The sequence below is a fragment of the Macaca nemestrina genome, chromosome 2 (genome assembly GCF_043159975.1).
Source record: "Macaca nemestrina isolate mMacNem1 chromosome 2, mMacNem.hap1, whole genome shotgun sequence".
Classification (NCBI taxonomy): Eukaryota; Metazoa; Chordata; class Mammalia; order Primates; family Cercopithecidae; genus Macaca; species Macaca nemestrina.
In genome coordinates, this window is record NC_092126.1 from 127,716,662 (window position 1) to 127,737,646 (window position 20,985).

Consider the following 20,985-nt stretch of genomic DNA (forward strand, 5'->3'; position numbering starts at 1 on the left):
AGGATAAATTTCTGTTCTTTATAAATTACCCTGTCTCAGGTATTCTGTTATAGCAGCACAAAACAGACTAAGACAAGTGGCTAACAGACTAAGACAAGGATACAGTGTGGCTGGATGTTAAGAAATGGTGGATAACCACTCTAAGAATAGAAATATACTCCACCAAGCAAAGGAAAATGAAGAAAACTGGAAAGGCTTCATTTAAAAAAATAGAACCCAAGAAAACAGAAAAAAGCAGAGGAAAAAAGATAGCAAATAAAGTGGTAAGAATGATTATGTAAGTTATCATAATAAATTTGAATGTATCACACCCATCAATTAAAAGATGGATTATCAGTTTGGAATAATAGGAATGCAATATCCATCATGTGCTGCTTGCAGAGCCCCACTTAAAACCATAAGAAGAGACTTAAAATAAAAGAATAGAAAAGCATAGTCTTGCAGTTACTCACCAAAAGAAAGCTAGTATGCAATGTTAGTATTATACAAACCAGAATTTGAACAAATAAAATTAGGTGGGATATAAGGGATATTATAATTAATAGATCCTTACTCATTTCACAATTATTGGTGATACAGTTTATTGACCACTTTTACAATGGCCACCACTTCACAACTTCTATTTCTGAAAAATATTATGTAGCTGTTCATAAACTTTTTAAAAGTAATTTCATGTTAAAATAAAAAATAAATAACACATTTATTTATAACGAATGTTACAAAATAATAATCTATCAAAACTATAGTATAACCATAGGTTATGTTACATATTATATACCATAACTTGTAGGCACCAAAAAACATAGCCTCAAATACATAAAGCAAAAACAGAAATATAAGGAAAAACAAATCTATAATTACAGAGAAAGATTTTAAGTTGCCTTCATTTGGCATTGATAGACCAAAAAGGCAAACATGAAAACTATAGAGTATATCATAGCAACAGTAATTATTGTTCATGAACGCTACCATCTTTCTTCTAACAATTTGGAAACATTGCCATGTTTATTTTTACTTTATAATGGAAAAAAATATTTCACATCTTTACATTCCAAATGGGAAATAGAAGCTAGAAGATGCAAAGAAACTTGGTCAAGGCCACTTGATCGCTGTCTGAAAACAAACTTCTGATTCATGACTCTTTCTGCACTTGAATGTTGTCTTTTCTGTGTATCTTCCCAATCTACATTCCTTAGGTATTTCCCCCTGATGTCATAGGGGAAGAGTGGAATATTAACTGCTCCGTAAGCACTGGCCCTATGCGACAATGAGCAAGTCATGTATGTTCTCTGAGACTGTTTTCTTAAATATTAAATCCAAGGTTTGGGCTTAAGAATTTCTGCTCTGTCTTGTTTTGCTTATGCTTATATCTTAGGATGCTGTAATTCTTGCCCCCAACATCTATGGACAAGAACTTCAGACTTAGATCTCAGTCTTGTTTCCCCAGACAGGCCTTACCAAGAAAAGTGTTTTCAAAACAATTGGCCATTCTAGTCTGGAAAGATACACATTTCTTGAAATGCCAGGTACTGATTAAGTCCTCTGCAAGGCAGGAAATATTACTGTCTTCATTTTATAGATGAGAAAGAATGACCTCAACAAGGTAAAACAACTTGCTCCCATCATAAATATAGCTGGACAGTGGCAGAGCTGGATCAGGTCCCAGCTGCGTCTGATATCACAGCCATGGCTCTTAATTACTGTGCTTAAGAAAGACCACAGTAAATGGTCCCACTGACCATATTTCAGCAGAACTTTGTCTTTTACTTATGTTTAGTTATTTTAATTTTATTTTTTTAAGACACCGGGCCTTGCTCTGTCATCCAGCTGGAATGCAATGGTGCTATTACAGCTCACTGCAACCTTGAACTCCTGAGCAATGTGCATGCTTCAGCCTCCTGAATGGCTGGGGCTACAGGCCCACATCACTGACTGACTGATTTAAAAAAAAAAATTGAGATGGAACCTTGCTATGCTGCCCAGGCTGGTTTCAAACTCCTAGACTCAAGCGATCACTCAAGCTATCCTCCTGTCTCAGGCTCCAAGTAGCTTGGATTATGGGTATGAACCACTGTTCCAGTCCAGAAGAGCTGTTTCTAATGGCATATTCACCATCTAGATGAATTCTTGACTATCCACATAGCAATGGGGCACAAAAGAAGATGGATGTTTCAAAACTATGTTCAAGCCCAACCTCAAATTTATCCACATCATTTGACCTTCTCTCTCAACACACATAGAGTTGCCAAGTGGTTGGCAAACTTAGTTGGTTGGCACTGTAGCTTTTTTCCCTGGTTGACTCTCTAAAGCTATGATTCTTGCAATAATTTACAGAATGATGGAAGAGAAGGGAGACTATAAAAAAGGCCCAAATGTTAGGGCCTACATATTAGGTATTGTCCTTGGGAACTTACAGAGATTAAGTGTTCACAATTTTGATTATCCACCCTGAGGAAATAATTACCCTCTCACCAAACACCAGATCCACTGAGGATGGAGACACCACCTCTTTTTTCCTAACGCCCTTTGGCAAGAGTCAGAAAGGTTTCTCAGGACCCCAGGATTGTAGGGAAGTTAATGTTTACAGAACCCCTTAGGTTGCTGCTAGAATTTTTGGTATCTTTCAGTAAGTTAGGAAAAGACAGCCTCCAAACTAAGAATTAGAAAAAGTCAGTCCCCAAGCTAGATTATCTGATAAAAGTAATGGAAAAAACAGCAATTACTTTTGTACCACTAAAAATTGCCATAGCAATAACAACTACCACCACTATTTACTGAGTGCCAACTACGTGTTAGGCACTGTCCTTGGGAGCTTAGAGATTGTGAAATGAGCCAGTCTGTGGAACTCAATTTCTTGTGCCATCCATCTGGATGTTGATGAATTTCTACCCCAAATCTCCTTTTCATTGTGCATGATTAATACTGAGCAGTTCTTTCTAACAAAAGGCTTGGCAAAAGACTTAGCTACTCCCTGAGGCAATTGATGAAACCATAGGAAGCCTCCACCATTGGCATGGGAGGAAGCTTGCCTTCCTGTTTGCTAAAGAGCAACTTCATTCATTCATTTATTCCACCACTTTATCGAGGTATCCACATATAATAAATCACATGTAAAGCATACAATTTGGTACGTTTCAACATATGTATATACCCATGAAAGCATCAACATAAACAAGATAGCAAATGTACCTATCACCCCCAGAACTCTCCTCGATCCTTTTGTCGTTTCTCCCTCTCATTTCCCCATCCCCAAGTAACTACTGATTGCTTTCTGTCACTATAGATTAGTTTGCATTTTCTAGAGTTTTATATAAATGAGATCACATAGTGGGTACTGTTTTGCCTGGCTTCTTTCATTTGGAATAATGATTCTGAGATTCTGATTCATGTTGCATAGACTAACAGTTCATTCATTTTTATTGTAAAGTAGTAGTATACTACATGGATACAATACAATATGTTTATCCATCTACCTGTTGACAGACTTTTGAGTTATTTCCAATTTTTAACTATGGAAAAGAAAACTAAGAGTAGCCACTTTTAAAACCCCAAATGCTTAAAGCATTGTTTCATTTAATTCTCACAACTATGCTGTAGTTAAGTATTGACATCCTTATTTTTCAGAAGATGAGATGAAAGCTTGGGAAGGTGAATTAACTTGGCCAATGTTGGAAAGCAGCACAGACTCTCAAACACTTATGAACCCATAAAGATAGGTACTCAAAACACAGAAGTCATCGGAGGCCAGCACAAAGCCTGATGTCTGCATGGGTCTTCCATGAGACACTTTCTACATCTACCTGTGTATGGCTCCAGGCCACCTAAAGCAACATATAAAGACTGGTGGTGGAAAGCTCCAGGTTTTGATTGGACTTGGAAAACTGCCATACTGAAATCACACATATACTAACAGCTTGCACATATGGGTACTTAATAAACAACTGTTGAATGAATAAATGGCTGAATGTACAAATGAATGAATAAATGGATGCACAGGCAGGTAAATAGATTGAGGAAGGAAGTTAGTTACTTGTTGATTTGGTGGTGGATTAATCCAATCATCCCATGAAATTACTCAAAATATCTCCTGCATCATAAGGCAGAGGAGATCATCTTGATACTACATCAATTCTCACACCAGGCTACAGTGTAGACTGCCCAGTCACAAGAAAGGGTGTGCAGCTGTGAACTTATGCAGGAAGTCTAAGTCAGAGGCCAAGTCCCAATCTTTAGGACCCTAGAGTGAATTTACTGTAAAGGTTGGAGACATCTGTCTTGAAAGCTAGAACTCCTATTGTAGGTCTCTCTTCCTGCATTTGCAAATGAGCCTTGGCCTCTCCAGGCCTTATAATCTGCATGCAAGCCTTGACAAGTCCCTGCTGGTGGAATCTGGCCACATTGCTGCTGACTTCAACTGGCAGAGGCCCTAAAGCCTGGGAACCCAGGTTCTAGTCCCAACTCTGACAGCTCCATTGAAAACAAGTTTATTAACAGGCAGTTTTATTGAAAGTTGCACACACAGGCATATTTCCCATTGCCATCCAATGACATCAGTGTATTTCTGAAGCCAAGATAAACACAGCATTGTTCATGTGACTGGCTTCCCGAGAAGAGTGAGGTGGACTGCTTTGAAGCTTCCTTCTGCCCCCTTCTTCCCTCCCTTTCCAACTCATCTCTGGAACTGCATTGAAAATACTGAGGTGAGTGACAGTGAAGGCTAACTAGGAGATGCAGCTTAGGGAGAATTTAATCCAATTCAGTTGGAGAGACATGCATCTCCCTGTACCATGAAATTCCATTTTGATCTCAGCATGTGCTGATGGAGTGATGAAATAAAGACAACACTCTGCAAATGGCTGGTGAGTCTAATGATGGTTTTTATGGGGGTTTTAGAAGGGCTATTAGATTGTGCATTCCTTTCCTATAAGCCAAAACCACCCAACAGACCTTGAGAGATGAACCATTTTGTCATTCTTCTCTCCCTTCCCCCAGCATCTGCCAGCCTTTGTCCCTCCTGGTATAAATAGCTTCTCATATAAAAGAGCAAACTGTCAGTAGCCTGAAAGCTAACGGTAAAGCTGGACGCCTGGCACTGTGGCCCCAGCCGGATGGTGGTGAGTCACAGCTGTATAATTCATGGTCCTGCAGTAAAAGGGATCAGCGCATGCTCTAGGTTAACAGGCCAGAAAGGGAGCTGAAGAAACAGGGCCAGTGAAAGACTTTTAAAAGCATCCTGAGTTTCCTTTAACAATCAGCCTTGTATTTGGGTGATATCCAGGGCATGCCAGTCAAAGGCAAAAAGCCAGGAATGGGATGGGGTAGCTTCTGGGGCACACCATTCATTAGTATCTGCACGCAAATCTGCTTCAGCATCTTGGAGATTCAAATAATGATTCTGATGAGTTCAGCAGCTACCATTTGCTGAGGACCTATTTTGTGTCTGCCTTCTCCTAGGATCCTTACAGAGATGAATTCATTTCTTCTCTGTTAGCCACTTTAGACTGGGCAGAAGCATCTCCGTGTTACAGCTGAGAAAACTGATGCTTGAGATGCCCAAGGTTACAGAGTTAATAAGCGACAGAGTCAAGATGTGGCCTCATCTGTTCCTAGCAATGTGGCTTTTCCATTAGCCAAGAGTAATGGCTCTCAAACTTTGTCATGCATAAGAAACACCTAAAAGCTTTGTTGAAGCAGATTCCTGGGCTCCATCTTCAGAGTTCTGGTTTATTAGGTCTGGGGCAAGTCCTAAGAGTCTACATTTAACATGTTCCCAGGTGATACTAGTACTACTGGTATGGGAGCCTCATTTTGAAACCCACCGGAAGAGACAGACCAAATCTGGGTAATCAAGCCATCATTCCATGTAATGACTCAGCTCAAATGTCACTCCTGCAGAGAGGCTTTTCTTAGCCATCCAATCTAAAGTAGATAGATTCTCTAAATCAGGGGTCTGTGTTTCAAATCAGGCCCCCTTCCTGTTTTTGTAAGTAAAGTTTTATTGTCACATGGCCATGCCCATTTGTTCACCTCTTGTCCATGACTGCTTTCGCATTACAACATCAGAGTTGGGGATTTGCCACTGAGACTGCATAATCCATGAAGCCTATATTTACTAGCTAGATCTTTACAGACAAAGCCTGTCAACTCCTTCCTGTAGATTGCATCACCCTTTTTTATTGCTTTGCTAATTGACATCGGTCTCTGAATGTGTCTTGTTATTCAGCTGTTAAGTTGTCCCGCATCCTTCACTAAACTGTCAGCTCCACAAGGGCAGGGGTACCTGTTTGCCTTTCACTGCTGTACCCTAGTGCCTAGGAAAGTGCTTGGCATATAGTTGGCACTCAATAAATATTTGCTGAATGAATGTCACTATTGAGTGCCCAGGTACGTGATGCTATCTGTACCAGGAACATGAGAACCCCTGGAGGAAGTACAGTAAAGCCAGGGTAAGAGAGTGAGAAGAGATAAGGATAAACAGAGATTGTCGATAGGGCAATAAATCTTTGAAGCAGGGCCATGCTGCTTCCTGCAGTGGTGGGGAAACTGGAGGTGGGGAAAAGATGAATTCCTTAGTCACCAAGGTCAATTTCAGATTAGGAGAAATTTCCCATCCCTAAGAATGAAAGAGCCTGTGTGACTCATGCTGCTCCCCTCCTCCAACTGACACCACGTCTGCTTTCTTGGATCTGATTCCCTGAGTGGAGCAACGTGCATGCTCTTCACTGTGCATGAGGAAGGGGTGGAGGAGGAAGAGCCCACACGGGCACTGGAGTCAGACAGATGGCCGGTGTAAGTCCTGTCTCTGTCCCTCGCTGACTGTGGCATCTTAGTCAAGTTTCTGATCCTGTGAGCCTCGATGATTTCAATGGAAAAACAGAGGATTTTGTACCAAGGATTAAATGAGATTGTTTATTCACGCAAACCCTGTTTATTAAATGGCTAGTATGTGCCAGCATTATTTTTGGTACTGAGCATAGAGTGGTGAATAAGACAATGTCCGTCTCTAACAGACTCACATTTTGGAAGGTAGTATGGACATAAATAAATGTAAGTAGAGTACTTGCTATGAATTTAACATATGGAAGATGTTACCTCTGTAGTCAAATGGGGGCTCTCTGTTGCCCTATCTGCACTTGGGGCAGAAACATCAAGCGGATGGATGATCAGGCGCCTCCAATTTCCCAGGGGCAAGCAAGGTAGTGGAACTGGCCCACCTTCATGTCCTGGGATGCCTTAGCAAGCACTGAGCACTGCATGGCCTCCATTCATTTCCCTCCAAACAGTTTTCCAATACTCTCCCCAAATTCTTTGTGCACAAAGTTGGGACTGATTTCATTTCACTTCTGAGTTTCACTCAAATGAATACATTACCTTCTGTAACAAATGAGATCTCTGCATAGCAGGCACCTTCAGTAGCAGCTCAAATACTGCCTCCCCAGAGACGCTGGATCTGACCCATCAGGCTAAATTAGCCAATCCCCCCAGCATCCTGGTCCACATCCATGATCTCAGAAGCTGTTTTTTTTTTTTTCTTTTTTTAAATATATATATAGGATAGATTAAGTGAGAAGCAACTTCTAAAGCACCCAGGAAAATGTCTGACACACGTAAGAGTTTTCTAAATATTTACATGTCTATTCTTAAGGTTTTTTTTTATCACTAGGTTTTTTTTAAAAAAAATCACAACCTGAAATTATTTGTTTTCTAATTGTCTTTACTCTTCACATAACTATAGTGCAGCAGAAACCTTAAGTCTCTTGTTTATTGTTTTGTCCCCAGTGCCCAGAACACTGCCTGACACATAGCAGGTATAAAATAAACATCCTTAAACAGGTGAATGAGGAAACAAGAAAAGCCCAACGGCCATTTCCTTTTCACCCAATTTTCTAGCATGCTCTCTGATTCATTCCTTGGACTCTCATGGGGAAAATCAAGTGGAATGCTGCCAAGAAGCCCATAGCCGAGCATTGGAGACAGGTACTAACAAGGTTCCAACTGGCACAGAGGCCAAATCAAGGAGCCTCTGCTGACCTGTTGATCCCCCAAGGGAGATGCATAGAATATTCTTCTTTGTGGGAAGACTCCCTTTGCACTCTGAGAAGCCTATAGGAAACTCCCCAAGGACTCATTCCTCGCAGGTCTGAGGACTGTGATGTTGCAGGAGATCTCAGGCACCAAGGAAGGTGGGTGGCAGAGCTCAGTACTTCAGCAGATAGCCCCAAAGCCTGCTTGGGGCATTAGAGAATTCAGAATCAAGAGGCTGCATCTAGGGCGCTGAATATCTTCCTCAGGCTCCATAGAGCCAGAGAACTTCACTGGGACAAATTTGTATCTTTGTAACAATCCCGCAGCAGAAGGCCTGGGAAACAGAAAGCTTTCCATACTGGCAGAATTCAAAATTACTTTATGAAAACCTTTTGAGAAGGCCGAGAAGGACTCTAGGATTCCTATAAACCCTATGCTTAACCTGCCTTCTCCATCTCCACCTAACCTCCCTCTTTCCCGGAAGTCAAATGTTCCTTCTGTTCTTCTTTGTGTTGGATCAGGGCAATACTAATTAGTTAGTCACATAACACTATTTCACAAGAAAGGTGGGAAGGAAACAACTGACTCATTGAGCAACTTCTATGTGCAGACAGAGGGCCAGGAGCATTATAAGCACTCTCTCATCCATGGCCAGATCAGCGCTGTGATCTCCAGGTCTAGTAGTACTGGCTCCAAAGTTAGGTTGTCTGAGATTATATCTGTCTCTGCTATTCATTAGCTGTGTGATCTTGGGCAAGTTATTTAACTTCTCTGAGCCTTGCTTTACTCACCCTACAGTGGAGACAGGAGGAGTAATTACCAAATAAAGTAGGTTGAGAATTAAATGGGATAATGCATGCAAAGTGTTAAAAAGGATGGTGGGCCCATAGCAAGGGTTCAATGAAAGTTTAGTAATTTTTCCATCATCATTGTCATCTTCATCAAGAGGAAACTGAGGGTCTCAGAGACTGAACAACTTTACTGTGGTCAGAAAGTGATGGAGTAGCAGAGAGATTTGCCTGATACCAGAAGCAAGGCTCTTCCCACTGGGCCATGCTGTTTTCTCCTCATGCCATGGCTCTCACTGGGCTCCCCAGATTCAGATTGGGACATAATGGTGTCTAAGTTTGAATACACAGTGGGCTTCTGCCAGACCCACTGCTCCTCCAACCCTGCTCCACACCCAGGGACTTGGAGCTGGTGGAGCTGCCTCAGGTTTGCTTAGTGCAGCCCTTGGCAAGATGTCACCCTCTCTGACCTTTTTGCAACCTAAGAAAACTCTGAAGCAGTTGGGATGGCTAGGGGAATCTGCTTAGAATACAAATCTTTAGGAGCAGCCGAGGGAACAGAAATAATTGATATGGAATAATTCTTTATGTAGAAAATAATGCCACAGGCTATTATCTCTTCAGTGTGATGCGACCTGAACATTTCTGGTTCTGCAGAGGACCCCTGTCGTCGGTCAATCTCTTAACAAATGTTTGCTGGGTGCTGGACATGTGTCAGACACTGTGCTAGGTGCTGGGAGGATTCCTAAACAACAAAGTATGCAACGTTCCTGCCCTCCTGGACCTTAAAGGAAAGCAGGGAAGCCAAACATTAAACAAATACTTATACCAATAAGTATCTAATTATAAGTTTTATAAGAGTTAATAACAAAAATTGCAGGGTTTGCTACAAAGCATGTAACTGAGGACCTAATCTTGTATTGGGGCTAGCCAAAGTAGTTATTTGAGGAGATACATTTAATCTGACACCTGATGGATGAGTAATAGTCACTAAAATAAAAGCCAAATAAATAATTTTATACACTCCCAAAAGAGATATTTTAGAGCTTCACAGGGCTCAAATCCAACTAATTCACCCCTGTCTCTGGGTAGTACTGGCTGTCCTATTTTACTACTTATAAGAAAAAGGTTCGGAAAGCCAAAAACTAGGCAATCACACTTGGTATCTATTCTTCATCCTTCCTGTGACAGTTTGAAGTGAAAGTTGAGTGTTCTGGATGATGAATCTAATTGCAACTTATTCTGTGCTAAAACACAGTTACGGTCAAGGTCAAATTACTAACCTTTGGAGATATTCATATTTGAGAACCCTCCATGAATACTTGGGAGTATCCAAAACATCAATGAAAAAGACATCCACTCAGAAGAAGCAATCTGATGGCCTCTTCAGAATTTCAAGGAGGAGCAAGGAGGAGAACTAATAGAAAACCCACATGCACCCAGTGAAAGCTATCCACCCACAAGACATACCAGTTACGACCTTCCTGGAGGGTGGTGTAGCATCATGAATCTAAAACCTCAGAGAAGCTTATACATGACCACTACACCTCCAGAAATTATGCTTATGGAGAGGAGCAGGCACATGTATAAAATGCATAAGGTTAGTTGCTGCTGTCTTGTAATATAGAGGAAAGTCGCCAATCAATGCAAGTGGTCAAAACTAAACCCTCAGCTCCATGGTGCTCAATGATGGTACTCTTGGCATTTGGGATGGGTCCATTCTCCTTTGCGCAGGATCATCTAGTACTTTTTGGGATGCTTAGCATCTCAAGGCACCATCCATAGGCTAGTGGAGTCCCCCAGTCATTTAGATAGTAATTGCCCTCTCCCAAACATACATTTCCAAATGCCCTCTAGAGGTAGTGGTACCGCTCCAGGTTAGAACCTACCAACACAAAACTATCGAACCATTACAAAGGATAATCCAGATTGAAATATACTGATGCAGAAAAATATTCACAATATATGGCCTAGAAAAGACAGCTCAGGATAAGTGGAGAGCATCATCACATTTTTGTCCAAATCAAAGCAGAAATATACTCCTACACACACAGAAACCTGAATATACAGGCTGATATGGTTTGACTGTGTCCCCACCCAAATCTCATCTTGAATTACCATGTGTTGTGAGAGGTACCCAGTGGGAGGTAATTGAATCATTGGGGCAGGTCTTTCCCATGATGGCCTCGTGATAGTAAGTCTCATGAGATCTGATGGTTATTATAAGGGGGAGTTTTCCCGCACTAGCTCTCTTTGCATGCTGCCATCCATGTAAGACATGACTTGCTCCTCCTTGCTTTCTGCCATCATTGTGAGGCTTCCCCAGCCATGTGGAACTGCAAGTTCAGTTAAACCTCTTTCTTTTGTAAATTGCCCAGTCTTGGGTATGTCTTTATCAGCAGTGTGAAAACAGACTAAAACACAGGCAAAAAGGTTGAAACACAATTTTCCTTGGTTGGTGGAATTATGAGTGAGTTTTAGTTGCTTTCCTGGATGTCTCACATTTTTCTTTTCTTTTTTAATGAACAAGTCTTCTTTTTATAAAAGAGGAAAAAGTTATTTTTGGTTTGAAGAACAAAAAGGTGACCCTCCACGGCCAACTGGTCATGCAGCTCCAATTCTCATTTTGATTTAGCAAAGATGGCAGGATCTGCCTCAGGGAGCACCAGCCTCTGCTCAAGCAGTGTGGGATCCCCACTTTTTCATTCTGCTGAATACCCATGGTACAAGGCAGCAACTGTTCTAAGCTGGAACTAGAGCATGGTAGGTGCTCAATAAATACTTGCTAAATTGAGTCATCCTTTTTTGTTTTGATTGGGCCAGAATTCTGCTGAGATATCCTCCAGTTTTTAACATCACTTTTACCCAGTGGTTTTCCTATTCCCCAGGAGCATTGGGTAATGTCTGGAGAAATGTTTGGTTACCTCAAATGGGAAGTGCTTTTGGTATCTAGTAGGTAGAGGCCAGGGATGCTGCTAAGCATCCTACACAATGCAGAGGACAGTCACCACAGAAAAGAATTATCTGTCCGAAGTGTCAATAGTGCTGAGGCTGAGAAATCCTCTTCACTATTTGCCCTTCTTAGAGCTTGTTAATTATTTTCTAAGTTCTTATTTTAATACTATGTACTGTAAATGTATCACCATAGCACCTGAAAGGGATAGGGTACACACTATTCACTGTTTGAGTTTGAAATGAAATTGATGCCTTAAGAATGTCTTCAGACCAGGTATGGTGGCCCATGCCTGTAATCTCAGTACTTTGGGAGAACTGCTTGAGGTCAGGAGTTCAAGACCATCCTGGGCAACAAGTGAGACCCCCCTTCTGTACAAAAAATACAAAAATTAGCTGGGTGTGGTGGCATGTGCCTGCAGTCCCAGCTACTTAGGACTGAGGCAAGAGGATTCCCTTGAGCCCAGGAGTTCAAGGTTGCAGTGAGCTATGATCATACCACTGCACTCCAGCCTGTGTGGCAGCAAAACTCTGTCTCTTAAAAAAATAAAAATAAAAAAAATAAAAAAAGACTTCGGATGGTCAACTAGGGGCAGATTCCAGCCCTCTGTTCTGTTACCATTAAACACCTTATTTGGAGTGAGCAGAGGCAAAGGATCTGAACAACTTCTCTGATTAGTTTTCAGCTCAGTCATTAGAGATCATGAGATAAATGCCTTTCCTTTCTGGCATCATTTGTTATATTTATTACTTCCCCACTATTTTTAAAAGGTTGAGTTTTACAGCTAGTGAATTTTTATGAAATTAAATGCCTATATTCAAGAACACTTCCCTAAAAGGGAGGGGGCTTTTGTTTGCATCATATTCAATTGAAGGCATTTCTCAGGAGAAAGAAAATAATAAAGAGTATCACCTGAAGGTGTATTACCAACCTACGACCTGGGAGTGAAATGAAAGGTTTCTAACAAAAATGAAAGTACATTACTCTCAACCCTAACTAGTCTTTAATATTTTGCCTCCAGGACAAAGCATTTTTACATTCCCTATAATTTCTCTTGATAGAAAAATAGACTTTCTCAGACAGTTAATATATTAAACATCAGAATTTTTATTAGTGAAGGGCATTTAGGAACTCAATTTTTTCTTACAGCATACTATACAGCTTTCTTAAAAAAACCCTTTAAATTCATAAACAGTGCTGTATGTAATAGACTTTAGAAGATCTTCTAATTTAAAAATTTGAAGCTCATTTCTTACATGCAATATGACCCCTTCAAACACCATTAATATAGATGCATATTTTATTAGGTGCTATAGAATTCTTAAAATAACTTGAGAAGGTTTTCTCTCTCTGCAGAGCTATTTCCTTTTCTAATCATCTGTGTCAAAAAGATTTGAGTAAGTGTAGGAAATAGGGAAAACAATCCAAAGAACAACAGAATTATTAGAGATGCGACTATCCTTTCATTTGACATAATTCAAACCACTTGTTTAATGGCACTAATCATTTTCTTTCAAAACAAATCAAAGAAATTTCAGATTTATGCTTCCCAAAGACATTCATTTTGGATGAGTCAAGGGACCTCCAAAAATACCATTAGTACTCACTTTTGAAATCATAAATTTAATCAAAACCCTAGCTTCTGAAATTGTCTGTTTGCTTGGGTCAATATGAGTAGAAAGTTTTCTCTGAATCTGCATTTCATAGAACGATGTTTAATGGTTTTAGAGAAAACTCATTTTAAGCAGGAAACTGACAAAAGCTTGACTTTGGAAAATTCAGAGTCCAATTTAGCAAGAAGCAATGTCCTTCAGGTGAACAAAAGAAAGATGGGCTGCTTCGAAGCTGTTGGAAATGAGGTTAGCAAGAAAATGAAACAAGCTCACAGGTGTATCTAGGTATGAAAACACACTGTTCAAGTAGTGGTGGTAGAATGGCAATGTCAAACAAAGTTATGCAGTCAGCCACTACCTCTCTGAGTGTCTAAACAAACTCAATCAAACACTCTCATTCTTCTTAAACTAATTATTTAATAATAAAATCTTTACTAAAACAGAAGATATAACCTCCACTCACAAACTGGGAGAAAGCACTCATTTCTTCCTGTTAATAACCCAACAGAGAATTACCTTCAATTCTCATAGAGATTATTTTCTGGGAGTGTTTCTATTCTAAGACATTTTCTCCCCTGCAGTGGGAATTAGAACAGAGATCACAAAACGAAAGTGCCTGTAGGGTTCTGGAAGGTAACATGAAAGAATAAAATGGACTTTGTAGAGACTGGGATGATTTGGTATAATCAAGCTTTGTCTAAAAGGAATGGCCATCACTCAACTCCAGACAATTATATCCTTACAGGGATGAGATACCAGATCTTCAAATTTTGAAGACATAAATATAAACTTTTACATGAAGCAAATCTCTAATTTTGAGGTATTAGTAGCTAATTAAATTTTAAAACAATACCTTGCTGGCTAAACAAATCCTACCTGTCTCCCTGATTTCATCTGTCAATTTGCAACTTCAAAATTAGAAGAAAATGAGCAATGGCTAATCTATGAGATTATATTAGTATCACTACTATTAAGTTATGGGTGAATTCTTGGGTTCTCCTTTATTATAAAGAATTTTCTCTATCTCAGTCTGTCATCGATGGACATTTAGGTTCATGCCATGTCTTTACTATTATGAAGAGTGCCACAATGAACATATGTGTGCATGTGTCTCTATAATAGAAAGATTTATATTACTTTGGGTATATAACCGGCAATGGGATTGCTGGGGCAAATGGTATTAATGTTTTTAGGTCTTTGAGGAATTGTCACACTGTCTTCCACAATGGCTGAACTCATTTATGCTCCCACCAACAATGTATAAACATTCCTTTGTCTCCACAACCTCGCCAGCATCTGTTTTTGTTTTTTGGTTTTTTTTGACTTTTTAATAATAGCCATTCTGATGGGTGTGGGATGGTATCTCATTGTGGTTTTGATTTGCATTTCTCTTATGATCAGTGATGTTGAGCTGTTTTTCATACGCTTGTTGGCCTCATGCATGTCTTCTTTTGAAAAGTGTCTGTTCATGTCCTTTGCCCACTTTTTAATGGGGTTGTTTGGTTTTTTTAAGTTCCTTACAGAGTCTACATTATTAGTCTCATATACACAATGGAATACTGTGCAGCCATAAAAAGTACCAGATCATGTCCTTCGGAGGAACATGCATAGAGTTGGAGGCCATTACGCTTAGCAAACTAACGGAGACACAAAACCAAATACTGCATGTCTCATGTAGTGGGAGCTAAATGATGAGAACACATGGACACATAGTGGGGAACAACACACACTGGGCCCTATCAGAGAGTGAAGGCTTGGAGGAGGGAGAGAGTCAGGAAAAATAACTAATGGGTCATAGGCTTAATATCTGGGTGATGAAATAATCTGTACAACAAACTCCCATGACACCAGTGTGACAAACTTGCACATGTACCCATGAACTGAAAATAAAGTTAAAAAAAAAAACTTAAAAAGAATTTTCCCTAAAAGCATTATCACACCTAAAGTTCCCGAGTTAAAATTTCAACGGCTGTTTAAACTTTAAAATGTTTTTGTCGGACATAGAGATGTCCTGAGAAAGAAATTTTACGTGTCAGAGGAAGTCAACAGTGGTCAAACACTTCAGATTCTGGGACTTCAGATTTTCACAGGAAACATCATGAAAATACCCAGCTTATAAAAGAGCTTCTTAAACAACATGGGGCTGGTGGAGGAGAAAATTTTAAGTACCAAGAAATACAAGAGGCTGTATGTCACTGAGAAAAATGTGGTACACCTTTACATGAAAAATTCCTAATTTAAAAGTATTAGCAGCTACTTAAATTTTTAAATAATACCTTGCTGGTTAAACAAAACCTACCTGTGTGCCTAATTTCATTTGCCACGAAGACCTTTTCATCAAGCCAATGATGTTTACAGCCTTTGGGTGGTGCCAAGACATTTCAGGAAATGTCAGTGTCTTTCTTTGTAAAGTAACACTACAAACTTAATGTCTGAACACAGCATAATCACTGGGAAGAGTAAGGAAAATTCACACTTCCTCACTCTTTTATTTGAAGAGTCTTACTGTAAAGACTCACAGCCAATGTAGAACTCTTCTTCTCCACCCCCAAAACCAAGTTTCACTCTCTTAATGTTTTAAAACCAATGTTTCTGAGACATTTCTAGACAATCCTGGTAATGGTTAATAATGATAATACGGAATGAATTAGCAATGGATCACTCCTGGCTCAATTTCATTTCCTTTCCTCATTTTCCACTGGGGTCCCTGGCATCTTCAACCTATTTAGCCCTACTGCTTCTCTGAATCAGCAAAGTCTACTTTTCCTACAGAACTGGAATGAGGAAGTACCAGTAAGACAAAGTGAAACACCCAAACCAGCATGCTCCCACCCAGAATGGTACCTGTTCAGGCTTCAGACCCGGCGGGACCCAGGCATACTCTTCCAAGGCACAGCCTGAGTCATCATCTGAGGTCGAGTTCCTCTGAAAGTCAAACATGAGTTTGCTGATGGTCTTCTCCATCTCCAGCGGCATCACTGTCACCATGTGCTCCTCTTGGGGACACTTGCAGTGCAGGCAGATCTTCCTGCAGGCAGTAAAGGGAGCAGGTGAGAAAGAAGAAAAAACCATTTTTTTTTTTCAAGAGCCTACCAGTCACCAGCCCTTGGATCCCAAACCATAAACACATTCCTTGGCAATGGGCATCAGGCAAAGGCATCACGAGCAGTGTTCCAGAACATGCCTGTCTTTGCAGAAGGCGTGGTACACGCATGTGAAAATAGCATGAAAGGTCAGAGGCCACCAGGTAAGCATGCTAAGGGTGTTTACATGTGGACCCCAGCCTTTTCTTCTAAATCAATACCCCAAGAGGAATGGTAATGTAGTTTTTATTTTACTAAGTAGACCACTGGATATGGCCCATGACCACAATTTCCTTAACTGTAATAGCAATTACATATACATAATACATATGCTGACCAGAAATGTTACTTGTAGATAACAAATACTGACAACATACTGCTTTTATGAAAGGTTCCTAAGCCCTGGAAAATGGAGAAAATGGTTTAAAAAATGCAGGTAAAATTTTCTTTAAGAAGAAGAGCAAACATACATATTTCTTTCTCACGAAACATGTCTGGCCCTAAGATCTCACAGGAAAGACAATTTCACCTCCATTAAAGATCCCTGTAGCTTTGGAATTCTAATTAGAAACCCAAATTTTCCCTATGTTGGTGGGTTTTTTTTATATACAAGAAGATCATGCATGTGAATTATTTCAAAAGGTAGCAGCCAAAGATAAAAATCTCCCAAACTGAACATTTCTCTTTTAAGGTTACCATCTGTTCTCTTATCCATAGCTACAGAAATGATGAAGCAATAAATATGTTGATGTCAGCAACACAAAAGCATTTCTAGCTTCCACCAATAAAATAAAAAGAGGAAAAAAAAAGAATAGAGGAGGAAAATTTTAAGGAAATAAGTTATTTCATGTTCACTCTTTTTAAAATTATTAGTTTCAGTAGCACCTTATAAAGGTGATAAAAGAGCCCAGAATTTTAATCCCCAGATGTGCCTGATGTTTTGATAACAGCTTTGTGAAGATACAATGTACATAAGATAAAACTTGCCATTTCAAAGTGTACAATTCATGGACTCTTAATACATTCAGAATTGTGAGTCATCACTATCTAATTTTATAGCATTTTCATCCCCCCCAAAAAGAAACCCCAGGAGCACTGGCAGTTACTTCCCATATCCCCCTGCCCCTTAGGCTCTGACAACCACTAATCTATTTTCTGTCTCTATGGTTTTGCCTATTTTGGACATTTCATATAAATGCAATCATACAATACGTGGTCTTCTGAAGTTGGCTTCTTTCATACAGAATGATTTTTCAAGGTTAATCCAAGTTATAGCATGTATCAATCCTTCATTCCCTTATATTGCTGAATAATATGCCATTGTATATACATACCACATTTTCACTGATCAGTTGTGGACATTTGGACTATTTTCACCTACGGCTTTTATGAATAATGATGCTCTGATTACTTATGTACAATTTTTTGTGTGGATATTTGTTTTGTTTTGTTTTTTGAGACAGGTTCTCATTGTTTCCCAGGATGGGGTGCAGTGATGCAATCATGGCTCACTGCAGCCTTGACCTCCTGGGCTCAAATGATCCTCCTGTCTTAGCCTCCCAAGCAGCTGGGACCACACAGGTGCATGCCACCATGCCTGGCTAATTTTTTTTTCTTTTTTTTTGAGACAGAGTATCGCTCTGTCGCCCAGGCTGGAGTGCAGTGGTGCCCTCTCGGCTCACTGCAACCTCTGGCCTCCCAGGTTCAAACAATTCTCCTGCCTCAGCCTCCTGAGTAGCTGGGACTACAGACATGCGCCACCACACCTGGCTAATTTTTGTATTTCTAGTAGAGACGGAGTTTCACCATGTTGGCCAGGCTGGTCTTGAACTCCCGACCTTGTGATTCACCTGCCTCGGCCTCCCAAAGTGCTGGGATTACAGGCATGAGCCACTGCTCTCAGTTGGATGTATGTTTTTAATTTTTCTTTTTTTTTTTTTTTTTGAGACGGAGTCTCACTCTGTCGCCCAGACTGGAGTGCAGTGGCGCGATCTCGGCTCACTGCAAGCTCCGCCTCCCAGGTTCATGCCATTCTCATGCCTCCAAGCAGCTGGGACTACAGGCGCCCGCCACCACACTTGGCTAATTTTTTTGTATTTTTAGTAGAGACGGGGTTTCACCATGTTAGCCAGGATGGTCTCAATCTCCTGACCTCGTCATCCACCTGCCTTGGCCTCCCAAAGTGCTGGGATTGCAGGTGTGAGCCACCATGCCCGGCCAATGTTTTTAATTCTTTTGGATATATCTCTAGAAATGAAATTGCTAGGTCATGTGGCAACTTTAGATTTAACATTTTGAGGAACTCCCAAATTGTTTTCCAAAATATCTGCACCTTTGTACATTCCCACCATTGATGAATGAGTGTTCCATTTTCTCCACATTCTTGTCACATTTGTTACTGTCTTTTATCGTAGCTACTAGAGTGGGTATAAAGCAGTATTTAATTGTGGTTTTGATTTGCATTTCCCTAATGGCTAATGATGTTGAATATCTTTTTATGTGCTTATTATATATCTTCTTAGAATAGAGAAATGTCTATACCAATCCTTAGTCCATCTTTTTTCATTGGGTTGTGTTCTAATTGTTGAGTTATAAGTGTTTTGGATACAAGTCCTTTATCAGATATATGATAGGAACATTTTTTCTTCCATTTTGTGGGCTGTCTTTTCACTTTCTTGATGACATCTGTTGAGCACAACAGTTTTTAATTTTGATGAAGTCTAATTTGTTGTTGTTTTTAATCATTTCTAAGAAGCCATTGCATAACTCATGGTCATAAAGATGTATTCTTACATTTTAATTTAAGAGATGTAAGGTTTTGGCTCTTACATTTACGTCTATGATCCATTTTGAGTTAATTTTTGTATATGGCACTAAGTAGGAGACCACCTTCATTCTCATGTGGCTATCCAGTTCTTTCAGCACCATTTATTGAAAAGAATAATCTTTCCCCATTGAATTGCCTTGGTACCATTGTCAAAAAATCAACTGACCATAGCTGTTAAGAGTTTATTCTGGATGCTCAGCTCTATTCCCGTGGTCTGTATGTCCATCTTTGTGCCAGTACCACACTGTCTTGATGACTGCAGTTTTGCAGTAAGTTTTAAAATCATGAAGTATATATGAGTCATGCAATTTTGTTCTTCTCTTAAAAAACTGTTTTGGCTCTTCTTCGTTCCTTGCATTTGCATTCATAAAATATGAATTTTAGGATTAGTTTGTCAATTTGTGCAAAAAGAAAAAAAGCCAGCTACAGTTTTGATAGACATACACTGACTTTGTAGATCAATTTATCAATTTGAAGAGTTGAACACTGGCTACTTTTCCATTTAATTCAATCTAATTTCTTTCAATGATATTTTGTGGTTTTTAGGCACAGGCTTGTACTTCTTCTAAGTTTATTCTTAAGTATTTTATTCTTTTTGATGCTATTGTAATTAGAATTGTTCCCAATTTCATTTTCAGATTGTTATTGTATAGAAACATAAATGATTTTTATACTGATGTTAAATCATACAATCTTGCTAAAATCATTTATTAGTTATATTAGTTTAGGTACTTGTGTGCCTCTGTGTGTGTGTGTGTGTGTGTGTGTGTGTGTGTGTGTGTGTGTGTGTTCTTTAGAATTTTCTCTATATAAGACTATATCATGTGCAAATAGAGAGTTTTACTTTTTCCTTTTCAATCTCATGTCTTTTATTTCTTTATCATGTCTTATTGCCCTGATTAGAACCTCCAGTACAATGTTCAACAGAAGTAGCAAGAGTGGACATCTTTGTTGTGTTCTTGATCTTAAGGGAAAGCACCAGTCTTTCAGCATTAAGTATCATGTTAGCCATGAGTTATCTGTAGATGCTCTTCATCAGGTAGAGGAAGTTCTCTTCTATGCTAGTTTGTTGTTTTTACCACAAAAGGGTGTTGGAGTTTGTCAAACGCATTTTCTGTATCTATCAAGATGATTAGTTGTTTTATATCTTTATTCTATTGATGTGTTGTACCTGAATTTCGACATAAAAATGCACTCGAAGAAACAAAATCAGTTTAGTCTAACCAAACTGATTTTGGCTTGTCAGATTCCCCCATTTCCCGCTTTCATCGGATCAGAAAGATACACAGACAGAATGCACACCTTGGATCTGGTTTGCATCTCCAAACTCAAAGAAGTTCCATCCAAACCCTGGTTGTTGCTTTTAAAAATAGAGCTCATTTGAACAGTAACTCTTTAATTAATCAGCTACTGCACAATGGTCAGGTCTGTTGGGAAGCAGTCAGTTTATTTCTCCAATAATTTTTTTTCCAGTTTATGACTTAAGGAAAAACAAGTTTCAGTGTGTTTAAGTAAACTGAGTAAGCTGTTTGGTGACTAATGCTTTTTACTAGAAAGTCATACTTGAACACTGAAATGTAGAAAACTTTTACCAAATTCAGTCCCAAAATATCCACCAATGAAATTCATGTATTCAGGTACTGATTATGCAGGGAAGAGCACACTAATGCCGGATGGACATGATTTAACGAACTGA

At 39.5% G+C, this 20,985-nt stretch overlaps 1 protein-coding gene across 5 annotated transcripts in view; it reads right to left on the minus strand.

Annotated features, from left to right (window-relative positions):
* LOC105483373 (prickle planar cell polarity protein 2) overlaps window positions 1-20,985 on the minus strand; it is a 354,334-nt gene that overhangs the window by 84,174 nt on the left and 249,175 nt on the right. For all 5 annotated transcript variants that reach the window (XM_011744213.3, XM_011744205.3, XM_011744225.3 and 2 more), the window contains one exon: window positions 16,224-16,407. In XM_011744213.3, the coding sequence (XP_011742515.2) occupies window positions 16,224-16,407 (184 nt within the window). The remainder of the gene's footprint in view (window positions 1-16,223; window positions 16,408-20,985) is intronic.